The 21793-nt window shown below is 38.7% G+C and overlaps 1 protein-coding gene across 2 annotated transcripts in view; it reads left to right on the forward strand.

The window, feature by feature from the left end:
- LOC130929588 (sodium channel protein type 4 subunit alpha B-like) overlaps nucleotides 1-21793 on the forward strand; it is a 110434-nt gene that overhangs the window by 27203 nt on the left and 61438 nt on the right. For both annotated transcript variants that reach the window (XM_057856864.1, XM_057856865.1), the window contains exon 9: nucleotides 19988-20129. In XM_057856864.1, coding sequence (XP_057712847.1) covers nucleotides 19988-20129 — 142 coding nt within the window. The remainder of the gene's footprint in view (nucleotides 1-19987; nucleotides 20130-21793) is intronic.

The following is a 21793-nucleotide window of genomic DNA, read 5'->3' on the forward strand; positions in this document are numbered from 1 at the left end:
TCCACTTCAATTTTTTTTTCTGATGGGCTATGGTAGCACTTAGATGACGAAGTGGGGAGTCAAGGAGGTACTGCAACTGTAGATGAGATTGCAAAAGTGCAACGATGAATGGCTGAGCCGAAATGGCACGCAATGCAGATTTTCTTCAATACTGGAGGAGCCAATGGACATCTTATACAAACCTCTTTCAACTGGAATTCTTGTGCATGCTGCCATCGTTGGTTCCATGCGAGTGTGTGTTGTCCACAGCAGGTGAAATTGCTTGTTTTAAAATAAATAAATAAATAAAAAAGAACCAACTAAATTTTAAACATAAAAAAACTATGTTTTTAAATGAAATTTTATCAGAACAAAAAGTCCACAAGCATCCTCATTCACCCATTCATTATTACTTACATTTTCACATTATAATATATGTTCACATAATTTAAAGATATGGAATAATGCATTATGAATGCAAATACTTAAATGATTTGATTTTACTATGTCGTCAATTCAGTGTCAGTCTGTCAAGTGGGTTGCCTGTAGCGATTTTTTATGTCCAGCAGATGTCAGTATTCAATGACACAGTATCCACACTGTGTCAACACAGTGTGTCACTGTGTCGACACGCTTCATGAGGTCTCACAGACCCATCACTAGAGGCTAGTAGGCATACAATGACAGAAGGGGGAGAAATCACTAAGTGAACCATCACATTTAATATTTTGTGCACCCCTTTGGCAGCAATAACTTCAACCAGACACGTCTTGTAGCTGCAGATCAGTCTGGCACATCGATCAGGACTAATATTGGCCCATTGTTCTCTAAAAAACTGCTGTAGTTCAGTCAGATTCTTGGGATGTCCAACATGAATCTCTGTCTGTAGGTCATGCCACACCTTCTCAATGGGGTTCAAGACTGGACTTTGACTTGGCTACTCCAGAACTTGTATTTTGTTCTTATGAAACCATTCTGAAGTTGATTTACTTCTGTAATTTGGATCATTGTCTTGTTGTAGCATCCATTCTCTTTTTAGCTTCAACTGTCTGATAGACTGCCCCAGGTTTTCCAGCAAAACATCCTGATAAACTTTTGAATTCATTCTTCCATTAATGTGTCCAGGCCCCGAGTTAGAAAAACAGCCCCAAATCATGATGCTTCCTCCACCATGCTTCACAGTGGGGATGAGGTGTTGATGTTGGTGAGCTGTTCCATTTTTCCTCCACACATGACGTTGTATGTTACTCCCAAACAATTCAACTTTGGTTTCATAAGTCCACAAAATATTTTGACAAAACCTCTGTGGAGTGTCCAAGTGCCTTTTTGCGAACATTAAACTAGCAACAATGTTTTTTTTTATTTAAACAGCAGTGGCTTCCTCCGTGGAGTCCTCCCATGAACACCATTCTTGGCCATAGTTTGACATACACTAGTTGATGTGTGCACAGATATTGCACTGTGCCAGTGATTTCTGTAAGTCATTAGCAGACACTCTAGGGTTCTTTTTTACCTCTCAGAGTATTCTGCGCGGAACTCTTGGCATCATCTTTGGTGGATGGCCACTCCTTGGGAGAGAAGCAACAGTGCCAAACTTTCTCCATTTTTTGACAACTTCTCTGACTGTCGATTGATGAACATCCAGACTTTTAGAGATGGTTTTGTATCCTTTCCCAGCTTTATACAAATCAACAATCCTTGATCGCAGGTCTTCAGACAGCTCTTTTGACCGAGACATGATGCACATCAGACAATGCTTCTCATCAAGACTATTCTGACCAAGTGTGTGTTTTATAATGGAGAGGGGAGGGCAGGTTTAAACCACTCATCAGTGATTGGGCACACACCACACTTAAATTGTTTGGTAAAAATTGGTTTCAGTTGCGCTTTAAGTCTCCTAAGGCAGAGCGTTCGCTTACTTTTTTCCCCCCTTCTGCCATTGTTTGCATGCTATCCTCATTAAAATATGAAAACCTATAAATGTTTGGGTGGTTTTAGCGGACACTGTTTTTACATCTGTGTGATTTTGACAAAGATCAGATCACATTCGAGGTGTTTTTTTTTTGTTTGTTTTTTTTTTTTGGTGCAGAAATGTAAGAAATTCCAAAAGGTTCAGATACTTTTTCATACAACTGTATCCATTGGTTAGGAAAAGAAAAAGAAAAGAAATCAACAGCGAGATCCTCAATCAATATAAAATCCACCAGTAATTCAGAGATACGATTGTTTAGCTTTGCATCAGCCATCGCGAGGTTAGGAATCGGTTATCCGATGTTTCACATTGTTTTCTTTTTTTGGAACACTATGAAAGCTCACATTTATTTTTGAATAACACTGTAAGCAGTCACATGACAGGTGTTAGCAAGTAGCAAGGAGGAAGTAGCGGTATGACTGCAGTCATAGACCAACTTCAAAATAGTATAAAGCCTTCCTAAGTACAGTGGTACCTCGACATACGATCGCTTCGACACACGATTTTATAGAAATCCGATGTGCAATTTGACTCGCCATTTGTTTCTACATCCGACAACATGCTCAAAATACAACAATTTATGACACAGTTTCTTTGTTTTGCCGTAAGACGGACGCAAGGTGGATTTTCTTGTGAGAGAAATCAACACAGGTTCCTAGAAGGGCAGTGCAGGTGGTGAAAAAAAGGAAAAGCTGATGCTTACCGTTGAAGTGACAGAGGAAATGATAGAAAAATATCAGCGTGGTGTGCGCATCCGTGAACTGGTTCGACAATACGGCTGGAGAATATCTACGATCTTGACGGTCATCCTCCGACCTCCGTCTTCGCAGTTGATGTCGACAAGAAAACATGAAAAGAAAAAGTAAAATCTTTACCACACCTTTCTCTCCCTGTAGGTGGGTGCGTTCAGGTGCACCAAGCAAAACACATCACTTACGTTTGCCTTTTTGAAGTTGTGTTTTGTCTCAGCCGTTTTCAAAGAGCCAAAAATAGCAAAAAGGGCATGCTAAACTTCATGATTTGACTTCGATGTTTTGTCCAATCATGTCTCAGAAGTGGCAATAGGAGCTAAATTCAGTGTATTTATTGATTTAGAGACGCGAACGCGTCATGTCCTTGAGCAGCATGCTCAGGTCTGAAAGTGTTAAACATTTTTTTTTGTATCGAATGGTATCCTGTGTAGATACATATTGAATTGGCCTTATTAAGGGTGTAACGGTACATGTATTTGTATTGAACCGTTTCGATACGTGGTCCTCGGTTCGGTACGGGGGCGTACCGAACGAGTTTCTGACAGAATTTAAAGTGCTGTCAAATTTAGCACGTTAATGAGCGGTAATTAATTTTTTTGAATTAATCACGTTAAAATATTTGACACATTTAAAGCAAGCGCGGAATGCCCGCTTATGCTTCCCATAATCCCACTGTTACGTCCCACGAACGGCTGCTAAGGGCATAACATAAAACAAGCCACGCACACAAGTTGCTAGTGGACACAAATTTATTCACACAAGTCGAACTCGCAATGAACAAAATATACAAAATGCGGAAGAAGCTGGCTTCAGCATAAGCCCAGGCCAAAACAACAAACAAAATGAAACTAAACTTGAACCCCACCCGCTAAGTAAACCCTGATCGTAAAAAAGAAAAAACAATACAGCCACTACCCTGGCTTCTACACTAAACAAAACGGGTTGAACGAAAACGGCAGTTTACCTCTACTGCTGCGGTGCTCTTATTTACAGTGGTGAACAAAAATGATCCAATAACGAATGAACACAAAATACCTCACCGAAAAAGCGGGAGTGTAACAAAATAGCGATCAAATGCACAGGTGAATGAATGGCGAGCAAACAGCTGGCAAGGAGGTAAGCGGCACGTATGCTGTCAAATGCGAACTCTGAGTGTTGACTGTAAAATGACGAGCGGTCAGATGACTTTTGTTAACGCTGCCTTTATTTGGTTAACAAGACTCAGGCACAATACAACACACACGCGGGTATGCAAGCTCAAACAATGGCCTAATAGTATTACCCAGAGCCGTACTACCGTGTATCGGATTAGCTGCCGTAAAGCAAGTGTCGTTATTGCCGCAAATGTAAACAAAGTGCTGCATAATGGATACATGTCAGACAGCGGCTAATTTGGGTGGCCCGTCTGGCGTCAATCAGAGTACGGCACGTTGGGAGGGGATGCAGCCAGCTGGCGGACGTGGCGATCAGATTATTGACAGTCTCAAACAAAGATAACAATTAAACGGCCAGGGCCGTCGCACCACTCAGAAGTGCAGTGAGCAGCGTGGGTAACGGTTAAATGTTAACATGGAAGATGGTTGGCCCTCTGGGTGGGGAATTCAATTTAAAAAAGAATTAAAGATAAACGATAATAACGGTCACCGATAATTATCGGCCGATAATGCAATTATGACGTCACACAGATAATCCAGATAATAAAAAAATTCAACCGATAATTATATACTTGATTTAGCCTCCAAATGTGCGCAACCGAAGAATTCAGCACGCCGCCTCCTCAACCCCTCCCCTCTCTGAAGCCCCTGAGGGAGGAGGGGTTGAGGAGGCGGAGTTACACGACAAGAAGTAGTTGAATATTATGGCGGCTGTTACTAAAAAAAAAAAAACGACGCTCTCACCATCTGCGAAACATGTACCGTAGAAGTTCCACGAGGCACAAAGAAAGCGTCCTCATTCAAAACCACTAAACCAGCAGACATTTAAAACTGCATCACAAAGATTTTTGGAACGAATACGAGGCTGCTGCTAGCGGGAATGCTAAAGCTATTGAAAACACTAAGTTAAACTACAGGGCTTGTGACGATACAGAGTCGGTGCTGTTTGGGAATGTAGCCCAAGGCGGGTGGTAAATTCGCATGTAAGGCTAAACACCGGCACGACTGGAGACCGATAGTCGGCAAGTAGCCGTCTTCCGATGGAGCCCGCCGCTCTGGCCGGTCCGGCAGGCCGCCGCCGCCTCGCGACCTCCGGTGAACACCCCGGTTTCTCGAGCGTTCCCCCACGGCGTGCGAGCAGAGCCAGGACCCGAATACGCCGCGGCGAACCAGCCGGTGTTGTGCCGAAAAATAGCCGCCCCGCGTGAAATGTCCCACCTGACGGATTATCCGGTACGAACGTAGCTGCCGCCGAGACGAGACACATTATTTATTTATTTTTTTTACCTAAATGACCCGAGAACCAAAGCCCTGGATAAAAAAAATAATGCAGTTTATACGACCACCATTCTTCATGAAAAAGTGATGTCCAGTAAGCAAGCTTATCATGACGGCACAGTGGTTAGACGATAATTTAAACATGGAGAAAACTAAGTCAGCCGGTCAATAATGCATTCAGTATGTAAAATGACGAGCGGTCAGATGACTTTGTAACGCTGCCTTTATTTTCGGCTTAACAAAACTCAGGCACAAAACAACACGCACGTGGATGCGAGCTCCAACTCCGTCCAAATAGTACTGCCGTGTAGCAGTTTAGCTGCTGTAAAGCAAATGTCGTAAAAGCCGCAAATGTAAACAAAGCGCTGCAGAACGGGTACATGACATCTCGCTCTTTTGAGTTAATCATTTTCACAGTGTGCAACAAAGCATATAACATTAGCAATCACTTTTCAAATTGTTTAACTTATTTCTCTGCTCAGTTAGTCACAGTAGATAATCAAATTCTGTATTCTGTAGCCACAAATATTATTCAAAATCTTTCCTTCTTCCAAGTTGTTGTTTTTTTTTTTTTTTTTTAGGATTAAGTATAATAATGTTTTGCTTAAAACAAGGCTGTTAAGATTATTTTCAGCTAGCTATTTTTCTTCCAAGAAATCTGAGAGAAATACACTTGAAGCGATGGCAGATAATTTCACTTATTGCCAATAGATTTACACTTAAAACTGACTAGTTTTAAGGAGGTGTGTTTTGCAGTGTATTAATGTTATATATGTTAGGAATGGCTTACTTTTAAAGGCATTTTTGTGCAACTTAGGTAATTACTCTGTAAGTAATTGTTGCCAAAGGTTTACCATTACACAATGTCAGACAATCTGTCATTATTTAGATGTTTGAATTGACGACTTGTTCATATTTTATGTTGAAAAAAAGAGCAGTAAATTATATTTTTGCACAGTAATATTTTCTTTTGTGTATACTTTAAAGTTTTACATAAATCTTTTAACAGAATTATCGGCTTGACATTATCGGTTATCGGTTGGAATGAGGAGGAAATTATCGGTTATCGGTATCGGTTGAAAAATGTATTATCGTGCATCACTAAAAAGAATATAGCTGGAACAACTCTTCACTTCAGTGTTGCAACTGTTCAATTTTGCATATCAGGTATTTATTTTAAAGAAAAAGTCTTAGCCAAAGTTATTTTTATTTTGTTTTTCAAAATACTGTATCAACATTTCAGAATATTGTATTTTCTATTTTTGAGCAGAATTCTAGCTTTGTGTAGGCTAATGTTCCTATTGTTGAAAGCTCAAAAGTGTGTAATAAACAACTAGCACATTTATATTTTGCATTTTGTTTTCTTACTGTACCGAAAATGAACCGAACCGTGACCTCAAAACCGAGGTACGTACCGAACCGAGATTTTTGTGAACCGTTACACCCCTAGGCCTTATGCCAAAAATTCCTAACAAAGGTTAAAAATAGAATAATAATACCACTAATATGAGTTTAATCTGTATAATTTTACAACTGGGCTTTAAATACAGCATAAGAGACGTCCATAAACTGACATACTGTAGATGATCAATTCATTTATGACATTGCAGTTCATATTCCAACCTAAGACCAAGTGGAGGATGGGTTTTAAATGAATTACTAGTGTGCTTGCTAAATGAGGCATGAACCCTAAGATGTTGAACTTTCTTGCCTCATACAGCACTTAGCACTTTTCAAAGAATAAATCAACCCCTATCTCAAAGCTCCGTCCATTATCTGTGCCACTCAGCCTATGCAGGGTTGATTTTCCAAGCTGAAAACTGAAAAGAGGTGGGGTGACCTTGGGCAGATTCCCCAATAATCACAGCACATGCAATTAAATGTTCATATTATGTGTTATGAAATTAATATTTTTAATGGTAAAAAAAAAAGCCTAAAATCTCTCGTTTATGAACATATTTGCTATGTAACGAAACTATTGTATTTGTGGTTAGATTGACACAACTTGAATGAAATATCCACTGACAAGACAGTCAGCTTAGGGTTGTGTTCTTTCGGTCAATATTGTGGCGACGTTGTGTTGTACAAGAATAAGCAGCACTTGTACTTGTTTGATGAGGATGTTGATGTATTATTAATTTCATTTTAGCAAGTATCCAAAATTAAACTTGCAATAGGTCTTTCACACAACGGAAATAGACAGGTCAACTAAATTAAACAACCACAATTACAACCAGGGACAGCAAACCACACGCGCCCTCAGTCCATTGCGTTTTTTTTTTTTTTTTCCCCCAATCAAAAAATAATTAAATAAATACAGATGGGCTGTCCTGATCCGATCACATAGTCTACCTCTCTCTCATGCTGCTTTTCTTGGTCTGGCAGTGCATTGGAGTTGCTTAATAAAGTTAACGATGATTGACAGACGTTAAGGCTTGATCTTGCAATAGATGCTTGGAAGCCGAAACTTCAAAGCGACGCATGTTTCAATCATCGTTTAGCTTGTTAAACATTTGCTGTGGCAACTCATTGTGTGTAAGTGAGCAGCTTGAGCGGATATGAATGGACTCACTCCATGAAGCATTTTTCTGCTTTATTATTGTTTAAAAATAACTTGGTGGGACAGTAACATGTTGAAAACTTATTAGTATTACATTTGAAGTGCTTAAAAAACATATGTTAAAATATATACATAAATTTTGTTGTTGTTTTTTAATTATACTGCGGAAAAATAAAAGTGAAAAAAGCATGTCTTATATGTATCTCATTCCAATGCTGAATCTGAATAGATACATTGAACACACACACACACAAATGTTTTCTTTTTTTGGGGGGAGGGGTGCGCTACTTTGCGATTTTTTACTTATCGCGGTGGGTTCTGGTCCCCATTAACCACGAAAACAGAGGGATTACTGTATTTGCAAAATACTGCTAGGCATGCCAGGCAGTAAAGTATTAACTCCCTCCTCTACTTGAGTTTTATGCCTTTAATTTTGTCTAAAAGAAAAATATGTGAAGAATTAGGGCTGGGCGATATGGCCTTTAGTACTTATCACGGTAATTTGGGCAGATTTACCTCAATAATGATAAATGACGATAAATTCCCACAAGCAGACTGCTTTATGTATAATTTGAAAATCTGATTAAATGCATGAAATACAAATTAACCATTTCTCATTGATTTATTTACCAGCTTTCAATTGAACATATTTAACAATTGTACATTCAGTGTAAACGTTAAGTATATAAAATATCTTGTAAACAATAAGCATTCAAGTATCAACATTTAAAATGGCTTGTATGACTTGAACAATGTACAACATTGTAAATATTGCTATGGCCACTGTGTACAGTGCACTTCAAACAGAGGACTCAACACAAGTGTTTACTTGAAGTTCCTACTGCGTAACAGAAGCACGTTAACTCCCTAATTTTTTTTTTAGGAGCATTTTCCTGAAGTAGACGCATGCATATATACTTTAGTGTACTGCACTAACTCTTATGCCATTGACACATTTACGATTTTATGATGGCAGTAATGACACAGAATAAAGCAAGCACAAACAGAAAAATAGCTGTGGCCATTAAACGGTCATAGTCTAGGCTACACTCAAGGATTATACTTTATGCTGAATGCTGAGCTGATCCATTGTAAAAGCTATCAGAGAAGTCACACACACATAGATACAAAGTAACGCGACATACTGATTGGCTCATTAAGTTCAGCCACTTCGACAACGTTACGTAGAGCCGCTGTTGGTGTTGATGGTGAAGGAATCTGACCTTTTAGCCAGACTGCTGGAATCAAGCCAGCCAAACCGCCGGACCTGCGCTGGCGCAGATCCAATGACCTGGGCCAGTGAGGACTCGACAACCTGGCCAAAAGGCCAAACTCTGCACGTTCGCCATAGTCTTAACCTCTTGTACTGATTCAATTTTGAAAGCTGGAAAAAGGCTTCGAAACACAAGTTGACAATTTATTCTGAATCGACAGCAATCATATACCACAAAGGGACCCAGGTGAGGATTCAGGGTCACCATACCACAAGTCAACAAAAGGTTCCCGAGAAAAATGACAACGATTAGTTCAACATTCAGTCTTTTTGAAGGCTCTCGTGGGGCGGGCTGTGGACAGAAGAAGGGTGTGCTTGGGCGTTATTTAGGAATATTGTCTGTTTGTGGATTGGACAGGAGCATTCAGGAGATACTGTTGTCAGGGCAACAAGGGTTTTGGATTTTGCGACCTCAGCGTCAAAGAGGCTCTTGGAGTCTTATCAGTCGTGTTATCAGTTGGATGTCGGGCGTTCTTCGGTGTTCCTTGTGTTGGGACAGGACATCCTGCCATTTGTTCTGAACTGTATGGGAGGACTGATTGCGAGAGTTGGTGGTGCAGACTTGGGCTTTGAGATGTCTTCCCTCATCAGTGTCAATCTTGATCAGTCAGTTGCATGACGTACACGTTGGGCTTCCGTGATAAGAAGGTGTCATGTATCTCTAATGCCTTATATCCTGCTTGTTTTCTTTAAACTATGGTGTAAGTGCTATTTATTTATATTGGGTGTGTAAAAGTAATACAAACAGTCAAACAGTAAATCCGAGAAATGATACTATTCCATGATTGATTATATTAGGTGTATTAGAGTAATATAAACAGTCATTCGGTAAATATGAGAAAATATACTATTCGCTTCAATGGCCACCTCACATTCCACGCAGAGAGCATTTGTTTCCGGGCCTGAGCTATTATTTCAACCACTTGGGTCGTCCGAAATATAAGTTGTATCCAGCAGCCGGGGTGCGCATCTCCCATATGTTGTCTTTGAAATGGACTGTGAAACTGATGTAGGTCTCCATGGTTTGTCGTCCTTCTCGAATCCAAAATACAACCGACGTTGAGTTCTTTCTTGGCCCCAACACCACACTATGAGTGTCGACTAATGCTATACTTGAAATGCCTGTGGCCTGGCTACCAGTAGCCCTTTCACTATTATCTGACTCCATCATGTTCACTTGTAGTGTTAGCTGCTAGTGTTAGCATACCGGGCTTCTGTTTGTTTGATTTCCTGATTGCCTCATGACTTCACACGTAGGCACACTGGGTACTTTTTTTAAAGAGGAATGAGCATATCTGAACAAAATATTGTGAAATCGGAGTGGAAAGAATATTTGATTGTGTTTAATTAGAAAACCGAATTTACTGACATGGTCAAAATTACGTCAGTCATCGTGAACGGTATAATTTTCAGTAAAATGCCCGGCTCTATGAACAATACAATATTGTATTTATCCTAAATGAAATGTAGAAGAGTCAGTAGCTAACAACCTGGGATTTATTTAACATGAAATAAATAGGCATGTTCCAGTTGCTATTTTGATTTACTACTACTACTAATAATAATACATTTTATTTAAAGGCGCCTTTCTGGCACTCAAGGTTGCCGTACAATCATTTAAAAATATTAAAAGTGAGGAAATGAAAGTATGTAAGGTATAAGGAAATTTAAAATACTAAAAGAGATATAGGGACGATTAAAACGACCAGAACTAAGTGATTATTGTGTATAGTCTAGTCTAAACAGGTGAGTTTTGAGTTTTGTTTGAAAAAGGGGGAGGGAATCTGTGTTCCTGAGGTCAGGTGGGAGTGAAATCCAAAGTCGTGCCATGGTGCTGAGGCGAGCGGGGGGGACAGACAGTTGTATGGAGGAGGAGGATCTAAGACAGGGGTGGGCAAACCGGTCCTCGAGGGCCGCAGTGGGTCCTGGTCTTTGTTCCAACTGATTCAGCACAGACAGTTTAACCAATGAGGTTTCAGTGGAAACAAGAAGCACCTGACTGCAATCAACTGATTGCACTTGTAAGAAACCAGATTGGTGACAAGTTGTCCTCATGATGAGTATGAACAAAAACCCGCACCCACTGTGGCCCTTTGTGGAATAGTTTGCCCACCCCTGATCTAAGGGCATAGGAGGGAGTAGTAACATGAATGACATCAGACAGGTATGGAGGGGAGAGGTTATGGATGGCCTTGAATGTGAGGAGGAGAACTTTGAACTGTATTCGAAAGTGGACCGGGAGCCAGTGAAGCTGTTGGAGGACTGGAGTGATGTGGTGGATGGACGGGGTACGGGTTATGATGCGGGCAGCTGAATTCTGGACCAGTTGGAGTTTATGAAGAGTTTTACGAGGGAGCCCGAAGAGGAGGGAGTTGCAGTAGTCCAGGCGGGAAGTGACAAGGCTGTGAACCAGGATTGCAGCAGAATGTGGGGTGAGGGAAGGGCAGAGGCGATTAATGGTGCGTAGGTGAAAGTGTGCAATCCGGGTAATGTTATTGATGTGCGATTGAAAGGAAAGTGGGTTGTCGAGGATTACTCCTAGGCTCTTGACTTGAGGGGAGGGTGAAACAGTGGAGTTGTCATTGGTAATGGATATGTTATGGTTTTTCGAGATGGTGAATTTAGAGCCAATGAGGAGCACCTCAGTTTTATTACTGTTAAGTTTTTGGAAATTGTGGGTAAACCAGATTTTTATTTCAGTGATACAGTCAGTCAGAGATGAGGGCGGGAGAGAGGAAGAAGGTTCAGAAGTGAGGTAGAGTTGGGTGTCGTCAGCATAGCAGTGAAAGTGGATGTTGAATTTACGAAAAATATTGCCAAGGGGAAGTAGGTATATGATGAAGCGTAAGGGCCCCGGGACAGAGCCCTGAAGCACACCGGAGGTAACAGGGGAGGGTGTGGATTTAAATGACTTTAGTTGGTTATATTGGCTGCGCTCAAACTGTGGTTTTTAAAAGTCACAGTTAGTAAAACTGCTCAATTCGCCCATTACGCTAAAACATAAAACAACAAATCTCTTAGATACAGTTTACTGTATATCCTATCTCCTTCTGTTTGAAGATATAAAGTCTAGCATTTAATGTGATTCACTCCTTTCTTCTTCAACCAAGGTAAAAAGGTTATGGTAAATAGGGTTGCATCCATGTTGTGGAAAAGAGGTTTCATAGATAATAATAAATATTTGAAAGTTATTTTTATTTGAACAAATGTTCCCACAGTTACAGGAGACAGCAGTGAAACAAATAATAACCCAAAAATGAAACTGAAATGTAATATTAACAGTTTTTTAAATTTAATTTGGTCATTGGGGGGGAATGCCCTTTACTTTTATTTTGTGTGTGGGTCATTTAAACATTTTGAAGGGTGGGTGGGACGTAAAATGTCCTCGAATCTGGAAGAACCCACAAAATGGCGAAATATTCTTAAGGTATTTCAGGATCAAATCATCATACTGTGTTCATCTTTAAACTATTTAATTATAGAGGCATTTTTTGTTCTTTAACTTTGAGAAGAAAATGTGTCGGAATACAATGTAGAAAATATTTAAATTTTCGCTCTAAATGATAACTGAAAGGCACATTGATTAAAGTGCAGAAAGGCAAAAAATGGATCTATTTCCCTGTATTTTATATTAGTTACTGGATAGGGACCTTGTTCAATATTTTACAACTGAAAACTACTCTAGAAAACAATAAAGCTGTTTTATGACGTGGGAGGTTATTCCTTCGTTTCCATGGGGATCAGCGAGGCTTGAATGTTGTTATGTTTAATCCAGCCCTCCCCCCTCACCTATCCTCCCAAAAAGCACAGGGACTTAATCTCCTAAGAAGTAAAATCTGACTCAGTGACTTGTGTTCATTTCAGAGAGAAAAGCAGATACGCTTAAGGGCATTAAAGGGGAAACAGAATCATTTTAGGTCAGTAAGATCAGACCGATCCAGCTGTTCCACAGTTTACCTACAAGTTACTGCTGAGCTACTCTTGTTGGTTGTGATTGTTTCTTTTTCTGGAACGAGTTGACTGACAAGCAAATCAAGGTTTTATTCAATTTTACCTTCTGGTCTTTAAGATTATCTGTGAAACTTGATGTAATGTGGGTTTGTCTTGACTCTTGAACTACACATGGACGTACAGTATGTGGATGCCTTCGTTTTATATACAGTATATTTTAAATTTAACAAAAAAAGAATCAAAAATAGTAGATGTAAACACTGACTCATAATGGTCCCATTAGCTTTCTCCCCATTACTAATATATTTTATGAACAAAATGATCATTAGCTACTGTATTTTTTATGGGACTTCCTAAGGCTGGCTGTGGAGACAAGATATTAAGCAGGTCAGGATGGAGGACGTAAAACATAGAGGATGCTTAATCTTTTGAGTGTATTCCAACAAGTAATCCCTGAGTAGATTTCCAAATTAAAGCTTTGGATAGGGTATGATGACACAAACACACGCAGACAAGTCTGCACAGACACCACAAGACTCAAGTGTGCAAAAACATACACACTTTCTACATATACAGTTGTGTTAAAAATTGTTCAACCCCCACTGCAGTATATAGTGTTGGACTATGACATTTTTTAACTTATCATCAGATTAATTAATGTTTGTAAAACTGGCCAATTGCATGTGTCTATACAGAGATGGGTAGTAAAGCATTACATTTACCCCTTTACAATTACTTGAGTAACATTTTGAGAAAAATGCACTTCTTAGATTTGTTTTACCATGCCATACTTTTAACTTGAGTAGATTTGTAAAGAGGAAACGTTCCTCTCAATCGGATACTTTCGGCTACACTAGAGTCATTACATTTTTCTTCTTTATTCTACATATCACATTTTAATTTATTTTTGCCAGCGGTGCTTTTAGCGGCTGTACCAATTTTACCAATTATAGCAACTAAAATCAATCACATGACGCCATGATACCAGTCACATGTAACATTACAGTCACATGACCCACACAAACTTGCAGTCAGAAGTCCTATCATCTAGCCAGCCTGTTAAATCATGTGACGTCTTTGAAGCACCGTCCTCCTGCTGTGAACATGATTCAAAAGCGCAGATTTCAATTTCTTTCCCATTTTTTATTTGGCACCGATAGACCACAGAAAACCAGAAATACGATTGTTTTAATTTCATGTTAGGAAATACCGTAATTTCCCGAATATAAGGCGCACCCATGTAGAATGCGCACCCCAAATTTACTTGTAATATCTAGGGGAAAATTATTGTACCCGTTTATAACGCGCACCCTAATTTTAGCACCAATAAATAGAAGAATACAAGAAAACAGAGCTCGTGTACAGATACAGAAATATAACTTGCTCGTTTCATCATGATGACTAAATGTTTCTTCCATGGATTGATACGGTAAAATGAAAATGAGAACATAAGTCGGAAATCTGTGAGAGCTCATCGCTGTCGACACGACAGTAACAATAGGAACTACTGTATTGTTATTTGGGTTTGAATTTCCCGAGGGACAGATATAGTTGACGGACACAGGAAGTCTGTGTGCTTACGTTTGTTATGGTCCGAGTTGCGGTTAGAGAAACTAAATTCTGTGCTTTATGAAGAGTGAAAAAAGCAGAATTTAACACAGACGAAATCATTCGGCCGATTAGAGTGAAGTATTACCGAAACAGAATGGTGAAGTCACGTACCGTAATGGTCGGCAACGGGTCGTCGCATACGTTTCTTCAACACAATGTGGCCGTGTCAATAAAAAAAAAAAAAATCGGTTTATATTAGGGCTGTCAAAATTATCGCGTTAACGCGCAGGAATTAATTTTTTAAATTAATCACGTTAAAATATTTGACGCAATTAACGCACATGTCCCGCTCAGAAAGTATTCTGCCTTTTGGTAAGTTTTACAGCAAAGCTTTTTGTGCTGTCCAACAGCGAACTCTTGTGGTCGCTATGCGACATGGTTTATTGTTTTCTTGCCAGTTCACTATGGCTGCACGACGTCTCGGGCTGATAATGTTGTGCTTATATGATCCTTGGACAAGATTTGTCCGTAAGTATGGTTGTTGTAAAGAATGTACATATTATGTTAGTACGCGAAATGTTCTATTTTTTGTATGAGACGCTTTTTGTTTATGTTTAGTGAACCTGTATAGCGTGCTAAGCTAACGTTGTTGCTAATGCAATGCTTGTGTACTTTTTTTTTTGTAGTTTTACGTCGGTCTAAAGAGGACAATGGTTTGAGGCCATTTTATTAATAAATCAGATGAAAAAGGAAGAAGTCTAATTATTAAGTCGTCGTTCACTAGCTGTCTAGCTTTGGAAAAAGTAGACGCGTCGGAGTGAGGACAGCATAGACAGATTTAAATGACAGTAGAGTGAAATGCCCACTACAGTCCTTATGTACCGTATGTTGAATGTATATATATCCATCTTGTGTCTTATCTTTCCATTCCAACAATTTATTTGACAGAATATATATATAATTTACAGAAAAATATGGTATATTTTATAGATGGTTTGAATTGCGATTAATTGCGATTAATTTTTCAACTGTAATTAACTCGATTAAAATTTTTAATCGTTTGACAGCCCTAGTTTATATATATATTAGGGCTGTCAAAATTATCGCGTTAACGGCGTTAATTAATTTTTTAAATTAATCACGTTTAATATTTGACGCAATTAACGCGTGCACTGAATGAGCCGCTCTCGCATTGCCTCAAACAGATTTCAATGAGGCCGTTTATGGACATTAAGAGTGAAGAGAATGCTACCGGCCGCTTGGGGGCAGCGCAGCGCCGTTCCATACTAATGTTATTCCTTCTAATAGTGGGAGAATTAGTAGTTGTGAGACGTTTATGCTGTTGCTTTGTACTCCATACATATTTCGGTAAGTTTGCTTTTTTTAGTGGCAATTATGTGTCTCTTGTTGTATTTTGGGTAAGATATGCACAGAGATATATGTTTTATAAAGGCGAGTGGACACAGGCGTTCTTTGGGCTGCGCCGTTTATTGGCATAAGCTTCTGCAACTCCTTCACAACAAACAGAAGTATCATTTAGTGAAAGCACAACAAAAATAATATTGCTAGCTCTCAAAAAAAATAATGTTCACAAAAAGAAAAGCACTTCAGTCTGTATTAATGAGACCCTATTCTCACACAGCTAAACAACAATGCAAAGTGAACTGGCATTACTCAGAGTTTGGTCACTCAATTCTTATTATTGTTATTTTTATTCTTCTTATTATTATATTAACTCTACTTTTGATTGAAAATTGTACAAATTTTATTAAAACGAAAATATGAAGAGGGGTTTTAATATAAATTTACTATAACTTGTAACTATAACATTTATCTTTTATGAACTACAAGTCTTACTATCCATGGATCACTTAAACAGAAAGAATGTTAATAATGCCATTTGTGGATTTGTTGTTATAATAAACAAATACAGTACGTATGTACCGTATGTTGAATGTATATATCCGTATTGTCTTATCTTTCCATTCCAACAATAATTTACAGAAAAATATGGCATACTTTAGAGATGGTTTGAATTGCGATTAATTACGATTAATTAATTTTTAAGCTGTAATTAACTCGATTAAAAATTTTAATCGTTTGACACCCCTAATATATATGTAATATATATATATATATTTCTGTCTCCATCCATGTACCCGTTTATAATGCGCACCATGATTTTACAAGTTGATTTTGGGGAAAAAAAGTGTGCGTTATATTCGGGAAATTCCGGTATGTTTTGTTCACTAGAGGGCACTCGTGCTCTTTGGACAGGTGATTTTTCACTTCTGTAGATTTTATTATAGGAATTTGATGGTTGTTGTGTATTTTTTTGGGCATAATATGGTCATGTAATGGGTTATAATCCGGTATAATAATAACAGTTCATATAGATGATGCTGTGCTGAATAAAAAAATACCATTGTTTAAAAATAATATATATGAGACACTAAGCAGCTACTCACAATGTTACTCATTACTTGAATATTCTACAGTGCTGGCCAAAAGTATTGGTAATTCTGTCAGATAATGCTCAATTTCTCCCAGAAAATGATTGCAATTACAAATGCTTTGGTAGTAATATCTTCATTTATTTTGCTTACAATGAGAAGAAAAAAAACAAAAGAGAATGGGAAAAAAAAATTAAATCATTATCATTTTATACAAAACTCCAAAAATGGGCCGGACAAAAGTAATGGCACCCTTTGAAAAATCATGTGATGCTTCTCTAATTTGTGTAATTAACAGCACCTGTTACTTACCTGTGGCACATAACAAGTGGTGGCAATAACTAAATCACACATGCAGCCAATTAAGATGGATTAAAAGTGACTCAACCTCTGTCCTGTGTCCTTGTGTGTACCACATTGAGCATGGAGAAAAGAAAGAAGACCAAAAAACTGTCTGACAAGCAAAATTTTGAGGAAGCACGGGCAATCTAAAGGCTACAAGTCTCCTATGTCTCTTAAGTCTCTTAACTCTCCAAAGACCTGAATGTTTGTGTGACTACCGTGCACAGTGTTGTCAATAAGTGCGAAGCCCATGGCACTGTGGCTGACCTCCCTAGATGTGGCCGGAAAAGAAAAAGTGACGAGAGATTTCAACAAAAGATTGTGCTGATGGTGGATAAAGAACCTCAACTAACATCCAAACAAGTTCAAGCTGTCCTGCAGTCCGAGGGTACAACAGTATCAACCCGTACTATCCGTCGGCGTCTGGATGAAAAGGGACTCTATGAATAGGAAACGCCTTTTTGAAAAATTCAAGGGGGCGCCACTGAGCCCTTTTGTTACATTTTTTTTTTTTGTAACGTCGCAAGATTATCAAAATCCACGCAAAGCCGCATGTATGTGCAAAATTTGGTGAGTTTTCGTGCATGTTCAGGCCTCCGAATGTAAACTGTACTACAAATGGATAAAAATTTCACATTCGATCCAAAATACCCTATTTTATGTTGGATTTGGAAAATGGGTGCAAGAGACTTTTTGGAACAGTTTTGCATAAGGTATGGACTCCCCAAATTTCATTGCTCTACATTGAAAAAACCCAATAGGAAAGGCCTTTTTTAAAACTCCTTTCTGTCGCCACTAGTTGGCACTGTAGAGTTGATGCAAATGACCCTTACAAGACCCTTCAGGGTATGACTCTCAACAAGCACAAGAAGTTTGGCGCAGATATGTTGTATATCTGCTGAGTTATGACTGTTCAAAGTTTTTTGCGAGACAAATTGTTGACGGTCATTTTCATTTTCCTGTTTGGACCCCTCCGCTTCAACGAAACCTCAATATTTTTCATCAGGCACCTGAACACAGGTCTTAAGGCTCTCCTGATGCAAGTTTGAGGTCAACAGATTTTTTTCCCTTGGAGGAGGAACCTGTCTCGTAAAAAAAGGCATTTCCTGTTCTCACTAGGGGGCGCTGGCCTAATGGGTAATATTTCAATGCACTCATGTTAAGGGTGGGATACCGCACATACATGCCAGATATGAAAAAGATTGAACGTTGTGTCAAGGAACTGTTACTCATTTACTGAATTTGTCATTTTGCCGAAAAAATGGCCGACTTTGGCACCACGCCTAGGTCAGACCCGTGAATGAAAACGCACCATTTTAAAAACTTAAGATCTCATATGTCTCCTGAACAGTCTCACCAATTTTGAAGATGATCCAACTAACTCTCTTGGCGAAAAGGTCTCCAATGTGCACCCTGTAAATCAATAAAAATTTCATATTCGATCCAAAATAACCGATTTCCTGTTGGGTTTGGAATATGAGTGTAAATGCTTTTTTGGAGCGGTTTTGGACAAGGTATAGACTCCCCAAATTTCATTGCTCTATGCTGACAGACCCTAATGTTATAGGCCAATTTTAAAATTTCAAGGGGGCGCCACTGAGCCATTTTGTTAGATTTTTTTGCAACGTTGCAAAATTATCGAAATTTACAATTTTCCGCACGTATGTGCAAATTTTGGTGACTTTTCGTGCATGTTCAGGCCTTCGCACGCTTAGTGCTCGGGGCCTAAAAATATTTTGTAATAAAGTATTTAATAAATTGCCGAGGTATCTCTTTTTGGTACTCTGTATCGGCAGATTCTCAGATTTAGGTGCAAAAATATGTGATCGGGACAACTCTATAACAGAACTCTCGGTATTATACAGCAGTTCTAATACATTTTGTAAAATGTCTGATGGTTTTCATCAAAAATAGCATTACTATCTTTTATCGCAAGAATATTTGGGACATGTCATGTAAATAATTGTGCTGTAGATTTACAAAACAATTTCTCAGTTTTTGTGTCATTCACACGAAATGTTTTGTGAAGAAGTGTAAGTGGTTGTCTGGTGGTTGTGTTGAATTGTCACATTGGATCAAAGGTTAGTTCATGTGTGGCTTCACACATTGAGCACAGAGATATGATGATGATGATGATGATGATAAAGCTTGTTCTGCCCTCTCTTCTGCATATTAGTGAGCATTGCTGCCCAGCTGGTTGGTGGTTGGTTAGCTGTCCAGCTGTTCTCCCAGCAGCACTCTATGTCCAGCTGTTTCCCAGTCATTATGAAATTATTTTGCACTCAGATTGACATGGCAGCCCGGCTTGTTCTCCACTGCCAGACCTAAATATTTGCTGTAATGCATCCCTGCTGACAATGAAGATAGAAATTGAAGCAACAAACTGAAAAATGTTTGAACCTCTGTTTGGTATCCATCTGGCTGGGTACATAATCTCTTTTACTGTGGTGCATTTTAGTTTAGCAGAGTGGGATGAATTTCAAATGCCCTCCTCAGTTGAAATAATGGTGATGATAGCAGTGATATGGACTTACTGGACTCTCTGCTACGAGTCAAAGGCCACAAGGCTGATACTGTTGATACTCGAGATGTTTTAAACCTGTTACAGCGGCAAGCACGCTATCACAGCAATATCTATGCCAGATGCTTTTGATTTAATTGTCCACTGCCTTTGGTGATCCAGACAGTGCTTTAATAATGTCGACGTACACTTACATTACAGGAAGTGTCCAGAAGGATTTGACTGCCTAAAGGTCGGAAGAAATCCAAACTATGGCTACACCAGTTTTGATACTTTCGGTTGGGCTTTTCTGGCACTCTTTCGTCTCATGACCCAAGACTACTGGGAAAAACTGTTCCACCAGGTACCTATATTTTGCGCATTATTATACATTGATGTAACCTACTCTGATGACGGGATTCATCGTTTTTTTCCCTTATTTTAAATTGCTCAGCCAAATAATTGTTACTGTAAATATACAGTGCCTAGCCATAGGTTTTTAATAATATCAATATCGATTCACTAGGGCTGTCAAACGATTAAAATTTTTAATCGAGTTAATTACAGCTTAAAAATTAATTAATCGTAATTAATCGCAATTCAAACCATCTATAAAATATGCCATATTTTTCTATAAATTATTGTTGGAATGGAAAGATAAGACACAAGATGGATATATACATTCAACATACGGTACATAAGTACTGTATTTGTTTATTATAACAATAAATCAACAAGATGGCATTAACATTATTATATTCTGTTAAAGCGATCCATGGATAGAAAGACTTGTAGTTCTCAAAAAATAAATGTTAGTACAAGTTATTGAAATTTTATATTAAAACCCTTCTGAATGTTTTTGTTTCAATAAAATTTGTAAAATTTTCAATCAAAAAATAAACTACCGTAATTTCCCGAATATAAGGCGCACCCGTGTATAATGCGCACCCCAAATTTACTTGTAAAATCTGGGGGAAATTATTGTACCCGTTTATAACGCGCACCCTAATTTTAGCACCAATAAATAGAAGAATACAAGAAAACAGAGCTCGTGTACAGATACAGAGATGTCATTTTACTGACTGGTGAAACACGGCACAAGCATAGCACATTGGTAGTTCAAAACATTACCGTAAACTGACAATATTTACGGTAATAATATGATTTGACAACTTCTCCAACTTACCAGAATCTAGGAGAAAACAAAATGGATGTGACTTTTCTTTTAAAGGCTGCTGTATAACTTGCTCGTTTCCTCATGATGAATAAATGTTTCTTCCATGGATTGATACGGTAAAACTACTGAACTATTGTTATTTGGGTTTGAGTTTCCCGAGGGACCGATATAGTTGACGGACACAGGAAGTGTGTGTCCTTACTTGTTATGGTCCGAATTGTGGAGCTGCAATAAACGTCGACTCAAATGAGTTCAAGAAACTAAATTCTGTGCTTTATGAAGAGTGAAAAAAGCAGAATTTAACACAGACGAAATCATTCGGCCGATTAGAGTGAAGTATTACCGAAACAAAATGGTGACGTCACGTACCGTAATGGTCGGCAACGGGTCGCCGCATACGTTTCTTCAACACAACGTGGCCGTGTCAATGAAAAAAAATCGGTTTATATATATATGTAATACATATATATTTCTGTCTCCATCCATGTACCCGTTTATAATGCGCACCATGAGTTTACAAGTTGATTTTGGGGAAAAAAAGTGCGCGTTATATTCGGGAAATTACGGTAGTAGCCCGTCATTGTTGATGTCAATAATTACACAATGCTCATGGGTGCTTAAGCCCATAAAATCATTCGCACCCGAGCGCCAGCAGAGGGCGACAAAACTCCCAAAAAAACCACAAGTAACAAACTGGCATTGCACTGTGCTGTCACAGCAGAGGGCGACAAAACTCCAAAAAAACACAAGTTACAAATTGGCATTGCACTGTGCTGTCATTTTAATCTGTTTGAGGGGGGCATGTGCGTTAATTGCGTCAAACATTTTAACGTGATTAATTTAAAAAATTA

The sequence above is a fragment of the Corythoichthys intestinalis genome, chromosome 14 (assembly GCF_030265065.1).
Source record: "Corythoichthys intestinalis isolate RoL2023-P3 chromosome 14, ASM3026506v1, whole genome shotgun sequence".
In the NCBI taxonomy this organism is placed as follows: Eukaryota; Metazoa; Chordata; class Actinopteri; order Syngnathiformes; family Syngnathidae; genus Corythoichthys; species Corythoichthys intestinalis.